Genomic DNA, 9,379 nt, shown 5'->3' on the forward strand with positions numbered 1-9,379 from the left:
TTACAAAACAGGTTACCTTAAAATCACCAAATTGAGATCTTCCCTAAAAAAGATAGATTGGAATCCAAACAAACATCATCGAGATGAATTAGCACGACCCACAATCTGAAATTGAGATGATTTACAAACAATTGGTTCAAAGTTCTGATGCTGCCGATGATCACGTTTATCTGTGCTTGAACCATGAAGAGGGCTTGTGTATAAAAAAGAGCAGAAAGAGGACGTTTAGTGTATACAGAAGAATAAAAAGATAAGAGTTGGCCGTGAATGAAATCCGGGTTTTTTCCTCGCACGATTTATGTTGTTAAGAAATTCAAAAGGGTAGTTAGATAATGATACCATATATTTTGGACTTTTTCAACGTTAATTGACTGATTTAGTGGGCCCTGACGGAAAAGTTAACATGTGTGGCAATTTATAAATTTTGGAAAAAACAGTGACACTTTCTTAAAACCGTAAATCGGAAATGTGGCCCCTTTTTAAAATTCCCAATTAGTTTTTAAAAGTTTGTTTTCTCAAATCATCTTAACTAATTTTTACAACTACAACAAAATATGGCTTATTGTCTCTCTCGTGTCCTCTTCTTTGCTTTAGTTTTGATATGTTCGTCGGAGGAAAGTTATTCATTCTCTTTCGGATGGCGGTCGCCCACTTCTTCCTCCGATGAAACCAATACCAAAACTAATAATGATCATATGAGTTATAAAAAATCTGATTCACCGAGTGGGGTTGCATTATTCTCAATGGAACCTCTGAATGAACCCAACGGAATTAAGTTGGTCGAAGATGCAAAACAGTATCTAGACAGTCCGAATTCTTGTTGGCGAAATGCTTATAGGAGTCTTTTTGCTACATGCCCTGCAATCCTCTCGGACAACGAGAAGAAATCTAGACTTGCATGGGAGTTAAGTGATTGTTTTCAAACGGGTTCTGGTCGTCCTTTTCCTAAGTGTAATTCTCGCGCTAAGATGCAGACATGTTGCAAGAAATTGGACGATTCAGCGCATAAAATATACCATGGATATTATCTTAAAACAGATTCGATATGTCATCAATTACAGTAAGTTCTCTGGTGAAATCAGTGTATATATTCCATCTTGAGTTGAGTTTTATTTAGACTAACAATCGTTTGGGGTCATTGCAGGGCGGACGCATTTAAGTATGAAACAGAAAGACTTGTGAATGGCTTGAAGAAATCTGCAGAATTGGCAGAGGAAAAATTAGAAAACATCCAAGACAAATCTGAAACTCTTGTGCAAAAATCAGATGAAATTTATAAGTCGATAACATCCTTAGATCGACAAACACAACTAGTAGCCGAGACTACAAAAACAGTTCAAAACCAGATGGATGTTCAATTAAAACATTCGAACATTGTTTTGGAAAAATCAAAGGAAATTGTAGCATCTCAATTAAATTTACTAGAAGGACAGTCAGATATGAGAACAGTGATGGCAATGCTTCATGAATCTCATGAGAACTTAAGCCATAATGTTGACAAACTAAAAAATGAGGCTGTAGAAATAGGAAAAGAAATTAATCAAGTTAGCAATTCAATGTCCACAAAAATGGAAAATCTTCAAAACAAAGCTGATGATGTTGGAAATGCCGTAGAGATTTCTTTAGATAAACAAAAACAACTTCTAGACGGACAGTCTACGGCACTTGAGCGGCTTAAATTCCAATCTCAAGCGCTGAAAGAAAGCGGGTAAGAATAGAGTTACACATCCAGCTAGATCCATCTTTTTGTTGCTGGCTAATCTATTTTTGTATTTACAGGGCTACTTTGCAAACACTAGCTGATTTTAGTCGTCACCAGCAAGAACAACTCTTGAAAGGCCAAGAACAACTTCGACTTGCTCAGGATCAAATAGTCGAAGAATCAAAATCCATATTGGCAGCTCAGGTACTTGTCCATCTTTAATTATATTTACATACAAGGTTTTTTGATAAAATGTTCAAATTGGTATTCATTTACGAATTCAGTAAACTATGTATTAATTTTTGACTCCCCTCTATATATGTAGGAAGCATTCAGCGCGAAACAGGCTAACATGCTTTTGGAGCTGGACAGACACTTTACCTTGATTAACCGTATTTTGCTTGATACAGGTTTAATAAAAGCTTGTCTGTTTTACCCATTTGTGCTCTTTCTACTCAGCGTGCTAACCAGCTTTAAGCGAACGTATCACATGAGGGGTTGGCTTTTACTAGGTACGTTTTTCTTGTCTTGTCTTTTTTTTTTTGTGCCTAAAAATATTTTTTTCCTGTACTTAAGCTTGTGCATTGTTACAGGACTAGCAGTTACATTCTTCGTTGAAATCAGCTCCAGAATGTATTGGTACGGGTTAGATCTAGATAAACAAGTGACGATGGGTAAAAATTCTTTTTCTTTCTGATTGAAAGGAGATAATAATAAAAGAAGAAGGAATGTACAGGAGATCTACCAGTGGTAGAAAAAAATAACGAAAAGTGAAAAAACAAAACAAATATTACAGAAATAGAGCTTGCCAATAAGAAAACACGGTATATGAGAACTTCAAATGAACTCTGCGCCCTACAGCCACTGCCCATAATAGGATAGAAGTTTTTGTTTCATAGATAAGGTCATCATCTGTTTTGTAAATATAGTTTTCTTCAAATCTTCTACAATTCCTTTCCCTCCAAATCGAATTGATGATTGCAGAAGGAATAAATTTCCAAACAAAGTTACCAGAAAAGAGAGTAAACCAAATCTCCGCCAGAGTTTTCATAGAACCTGGAACAACCCAACACCAACCTGTATTTGGTATTATGCTACACCAAATCTTATAAGCCACTTTACAATGTAAGAAAATATGGTCCTGAGATTCCTCTCCTCCCCCACATAAAGCACAATTGTTATCAATATTCATACCTTTTTGTTGAAGCCTATCGATCGTGTTCAACTTACCATGAATCAGGCTCCACATCAGAAAGCAAATTTTTGGAGGAATTTCATGTTGCCAGGTGAAATGAGAAGGGAAGTTTGGTATTCCGTGAGTCGCCACCAACTGTGAATACAACGATTTGATAGTAAAAATTCCAGAGGGATGAATCTTCCACCTACGAGTGTCTGATAGACCATCACGGATAGGTGGATTGTCACCAATGATGGTAAGTAAAGCAGCATACTCTTGAGATTCAAAATTTGAAAGAACTCTCCTGAAGTCAAACTTCCAGTTTCCCTCAATGGAAATCATATCTGCAACGTTAGCATTCTTGTTCCTGACCAACTTAAAAAGATTAGGACAAACACATGATAAAGGTTGCTGCCCTCTCCAACAATCATTCCAGAAGGAAATATTTGTACCTGAATGTAGGAAAATAGTCGAATTCTCACTAATGTAGCAAGCACAATCGGCTATAGCTCGCCAACAAGACACTCCATAAGAGAGATTAACCTTACCCGGTAACCAATAGGAATAATCAGTACCGTACTTATCTGCTATAATCTTGTACCAAAGCTTGTTCTTTTCCACACTAAATCTCCAACACCATTTAGCTAACATAGTAGTATTCATAAGCTTAAGATTGCAGACACCCAGACCACCTCTTTCCTTTTTCGCACAAACTATATCCCAGTTAACTAAGTGAGATAATTTTGCACCTTCTTTAAATTCCCATAAAAATTCCGCATTTTCTTTTCAAGAAGCTTAATAACTGAGACCGGGGCTTTGAAAAGAGAAAAATAGTAGGTTGGCAGAGAAGAAAGAATACACTTCAAGAGAGCTAATTTCCCCCCCTTCGATAAAGAAATCCGCCTCCAGACTGAAAGTCTAGCATCAAACTTCTCAATTATTGGATCCCAAATTCTTATAGAACCACATTTCGCTCCAAGAGGCATTCCCAAATACATAAAAGGAAGGACGTCAACTGAACAACCAAGTTCTTCTGCCCACATTGGTAAGTTATGGACTGCTCCAACAGCAATAAGACGTGTTTTCAAATTGTTTATCTTGAGGCCTGCTATGAATTCGAAACATTGTAAAACAGAAAACAAGTTATGTAGCTCTTCTCTTTTATTATCCAAAAAGAAGATTGTGTCATCCGCATAATGAAGATGATTTACCACAATACTGGATGACGAAACTGAGAAACCGCTGAAGAGACCTTGACTAGATGCCCTATCCATAAACCTTGAAAAACCTTCCATTGCAATGATAAATAAAAGAGGAGAAATTGGACAACCCTGTCTAACACCTCTTGAACTCGTGAAATATCCAAAGGAAGACCCATTAATAAGAACCGAAAAAGAAGCAGATGAATAAGAAAATCTTAGCCAATTGCACCATTTCCTGCCAAAACCCATCTGAACAAGAACAAACTCTAAATATCTCCAGTTAACTCTATCAAACGCCTTTTCAAGATCAATTTTACACACAATACCCGGATCTTTAGACCTTATTCTTGAATCCACTAATTCATTAGCAATAAGAGTGCCATCAATAATCTGTCTGCCTTCAATATAAGCACATTGGACAGGAGAAATCAATTTATCCATAACAAACTTCAGCCTATTAGCTAAAACCTTAGCAATAATCTTGTAAACACTAGTCAACAAAAAAATAGGTCTACAATCCTTTATAGTCTCAATATGATCTTTTTTAGGCACAAGAGTAATGAAAGTAGAATTGTGTTTAGAGTTGATAGTACCTGTATTGCAGAATTCATACACCGTACCCATGATATCATCCTTGATGAAATACCAGCATTTTTGAAAGAAAAGAATAGGAAAACCATCCGGACCTGGAGCTTTGTCATTCCCCAAATCTCTAATTGCATGCATAACCTCCTCCTCTGTGAAATCCTCCTCTAACATGGTGGCATCTGCGTCAGAAATGGAATCAAACAGAATTCCATCTAAATTGGGTCGAATGACTTCTTCCTCAGAAAATAGTGTTTTGTAATAATCCACTATATGATCTTGTAACCTTCCTCTATCAGTCACCAACTCATTCCCGATGTACAATTGTCTGATTCTGTTGTATCTACGCCTTGCTGAAGCATTGGCGATAAAAAAAGAAGTATTTCTATCACCTTCCTTTAACCACTTTATTTTAGATTTAATTCTCCACGAAGTCTCCTCCATCTTGGTAATCTTTTCAAAATCTTCTTTATATTGAAGATGCACCTTCCGCTCCTCCTCAGTTAAAATATTATCTTCACTAAGACCATCCAAAGTTTGAATTTCAGAGAGAATATTCTTCAATTTTGTATTAATATGTCCGAAAACCTCTTTATTCCAGACTTTTAGCTTCTCTTTAAGTGCTTGTAACTTCGACCAGAGCACAGTGCTTGGAGTACCTGCAAAACAAAAAGAAAGCCACCAATCTTCGAGTAATTTTAGGAATCCATTCTCCATGAACCACATGTTCTCAAACCTAAAAGGACTAGGTCCCCAAGAAGGGTCGGAAATATCTAAAAGGATTGGGATATGATCTGAGGTTGGTCTTGCTTTGGCTAATTGGGTGACAAAAGGGTATTGTTGCTCAAAGGATGGGGAAATGAGGAATCTGTCCAGTCTACACATAACTGGATTTGTTTGTCCATTTGACCAAGTGTATCTTGCACCCTTGAGAGGTAAATCAATAAGGTCATGTTCCACTATGAACTTATTAAACTTCTTCATACTTCTTGTGATCCTCGCACAATTCTTTTTCTCAGAACACTTGGTAATTGTATTAAAATCACCACCAATACACCACGGGAGATCCGGCCAATATCTACAAACTGTATCAAGCTCAATCCAAAAATCACTTCTGTCCACAGAATTGGTAGGACCATAAACACTTGTAAGAACCCACTGGAAATTGTCTGATTTATTTGTGCAAAGTACAGAGATTGTATACTCCGCAACAAGAGAGTCAGTTATAGTTACCATGTCTTTATCCCAAAGAATAAGCATACCACCTGAGCTCCCTACAGACTGTTGCATTGTCCAGCCTACATTCTTATATCCACAAATCTTCCTAATATCCCAAGATGTACAATGCGTCATCTTGGTTTCTTGAAGAATTATTACTGGAGCTTGAAACATCTGTAACAACTTATGTACTACTGTTCTTCGTCTACTGGAGTTCAACCCTCTAACATTCCAAGTTAGGATTTTTAAACTCATTGATAACAAAACTTTCCCTTGGAACTACCTGACCTGCGTGCCCTGGAAGTGGGAGAAGCAATGACTTCGACTGAGATACCTAGTCGCTTAAGTTCATTGCGCAACTTCAATGGAATTACTGGCTGCGGCTCATTGTCAGGAACAAGATTTGTAGAACAGCCCATATCTGAGGTAATTACTGTGTAGGTTCGAATCCAGGTGGAGATTCTGAAGTGCTAGAATCCAAACTATCTGACAGTTCTTTATCTTCGACAGAGAAAAACGTGTCTTCAAGGCCCATAAGAGGAGAAACATACTGTTTTTTCATGCACAGGGATGACATCTTCTCCATCTAACCTAATAATGTGTTGCACAGCAAAGTCTCTTAGAATATACTTCTTTGTAGGTAGAACAGGCGTAGGCTTTAGAATAGGACCGTACTCAGTAACTTTAGAGATAAGAAATCTCATGGTATGATTATGCATGGAACTAAAATTGATGCCAAGTTTGATACCAAGGTTAAAAAGTCTGTTAACTTCTGCAATGATCCAGGTGGGTATTATAAATTGAAGGGTTTTCTGTGGTTTAAATTTTTTGGTCGATATGAGCTAGGTCTTGTCTGGATTAGGGGATGATAAGGGTGACAGAGAGTAGGTAATGAGGGTTGAATTGATAAGGGTGTAGGGTAATGCATTAGCTTTTCTACAATGGATTTTAGGTATACAGGAGGCGACTTTGTTTCAGATGTCTGGGACTCAGAAAACGATGGTGTACAGGAGTCAGGGATTGATAATTTGAATGCTGGGCTGGATATCTCGTCAATTTCCATGTCATCATACAACACATCTGTAACAGCCACGTCAGTTGAGATGTTTGCAGAACACACAACAGGTTTTCCAATAGAAACTCCCACAAAATCTGCAGTTAAAACAGGAATATTAACTCGACGCCATACCTGTTTGGCTTGCCTGGATTTTGATTTTTTTTCTTCCTACGTTGCCTATTTTTCCTAGAATTACGCCATGCATTTTTATCTCCTTTTATAAGACGGATTAACTGTAGTTTCCAAAGAATCTGCCGAAGATATATTCATATCTGTTATTGACCCGTCCCTGCATGAAACAGTTGTACTGTGTTGTAACTTTCTTTTTTTGACGAAAGTTTCCACAGAATGTGGAGTTATTTCCGTGTTCCCAGGGGGTGTGATGAGGAAGCTACAGCTAGCCGATGAAGATGATACGCCTGTAACATTGATATAAGCTGTAAACATTTGTTTATCAGAAAAAATCTTGATAACTCTTGGTATAGAGTTCAATCCATTGAGATTCCTGATTTTCATACGTATAGCCCGTAAGTTTGTGAGCTTTAGAGTTGCCGGATCAATCAGAAGTAACTCACCACAAATTCTGCCAATATCATGCATGAGTTTTAATGACCAAAATTGGTATGGAACACCCAAAATTTCGATATTGAACTCATAATGATGTACTGGTTTTGAGCCCCATATTTGATGATGCCATCGAAACACAGAATATGTAATATTTTGTGTAGAGAATTGGAACTCATAATTTTCCCAGGAGAACTCTGCATCAACATGAAAAATTGCTTGTGTGGAATTAATAGGAAATAATTCAAAGGCCTTGTGAATGTGTAACTCTGTACACAGAATTCTCCCTAGGTTCAACCATGACCTGACTTTTTTTGAGGAGGATATGATAAATGCATTCTTCCATTCCCCAATATCAGTTGGATCATGATTAATATGAAGAAACTGGCCATATTTGGAGTTCTTTGTGTTGATAACACAAGGGGCAGCAAATTTGTTACAAACAAAAGGTGACTGGTTTATGGGATGATGAGCTTGGGTAATGACTTGCTTGTTCTGAGAGAATAGGGATTGAGCATAGGATTTATTGGTTTTAGTAAATTTTCCTGGTTGATTTAGTAGATTGGGAAGGTTTTGAAGATTTGGTTTTGGTTTAGATAATGAAGCAGAGAAGTGTATGATATCTTCCATTGCAGAAGCCATTGCAAACCATCCTTCAAATCTGGTACCAGAAGGAACATAGTAAGAGATTGGGTATGCTTTTGGGTTTGGCCTGGAAACTATAATATGAAGATAGTAACCATGTTCATTGTGAAGTTTAGTTGTTGAAAACCATTGTAGGTTGTCTTCATGTTTCCATACCTTCTTGCCTAAATCACCATTCTTTGCTGCTTCATAAAACAGTTTTTGTAAATCTACTGCTAACCTAAAGGAGATCGTTCCAATCAACTTTCCATTTGAATGGAACTCTGTGAGATTAATGGTTGAATTGGGAATGGTATCACTACATTATATTCTAAAGTACTTCCGATCAATGGTGATGAATCGTAGCTCAGGAGACATAACTGGGTTAAAAATTCTAGGATAACTAATGGTTCTAGGGGATCTAAACACTAATTAGGGATGAAGAACACTAAGGTTTGGAGAATGTAGTTGGGAGAGAGAACATTTTTTTTTTTTTTGATGGATAAAAATTCGTTCTTAGCTGCTGCAGCTCTCAGGCTTCTGTACTCCGCTTTCATTTACAGGTAATTGCTCAAATTGCTTAAGATGCGAAGTTATGTTTTATTTTCTTCTTTTGGCTCTTTACTAAGAAGTCTAAATTTGTGTTTTTGCAGGGATAAGAAAGTGCTAGACCATCAAATGATAATGAGCCTGATTGAGAAGCTTGGTGCAATAGAAGAAAGGAAGAAACAGATGGGCTTGGAAATGGAGAGCACTGACGATGATAATGATGAAGATGATGACGATATCGACTTTTTAACTTGGATAGATGAAGATTTACCTGAAGACAACTGCATGGATCCTGATTTCATGTTGCCGGAAAGAGTCGCAGAAAATTCAATTACAACAAGTTCCTTTTCAAGAAAATATGATCTGCGGCCTCGGCCCTCATCTCCGCCGATGAAATACATTCACAAGTACTAGTATTGTCAAAATAATTATCTTGCTGTCAATCGTTTTTTTTTTCTTTCGTATTGGTAGGAAGTATGTTTGCTTTCGTTCTGTACATTTAGCTACTAATTTCGATCTTGTAAAAATTCATTGGCTACTGTTGTTTTTATTGGGTGCAGTAATCAAAAACAAGGAAAAATCAAATAAGCAAAAGTTATTGATACTTAGCTCCTTTATAATGGAAGTGATCGATTTGGTGAAACGAATGAGCTCCTCATATCTCCGCAACAACAACAAGGCAAAATTTTGGAAAAAAAAGA

At 37.1% G+C, this 9,379-nt stretch overlaps 1 protein-coding gene across 1 annotated transcript; it reads left to right on the forward strand.

Moving 5' to 3' along the window:
• Positions 1 to 554: 554 nt before the first annotated feature.
• On the forward strand, positions 555 to 2,399 carry LOC113350828 (protein GAMETE EXPRESSED 1-like). Its single transcript, XM_026594938.1, has 5 exons — positions 555 to 1,060; positions 1,145 to 1,708; positions 1,780 to 1,906; positions 2,028 to 2,214; positions 2,296 to 2,399. The coding sequence occupies exons 1-5, from the start codon at positions 555 to 557 to the stop codon at positions 2,397 to 2,399; spliced, it is 1,488 nt and encodes a 495-aa protein (XP_026450723.1).
• Positions 2,400 to 9,379: the final 6,980 nt, after the last annotated feature.

The sequence above is a fragment of the Papaver somniferum genome, chromosome 2 (genome assembly GCF_003573695.1).
Source record: "Papaver somniferum cultivar HN1 chromosome 2, ASM357369v1, whole genome shotgun sequence".
In the NCBI taxonomy this organism is placed as follows: domain Eukaryota; kingdom Viridiplantae; phylum Streptophyta; class Magnoliopsida; order Ranunculales; family Papaveraceae; genus Papaver; species Papaver somniferum.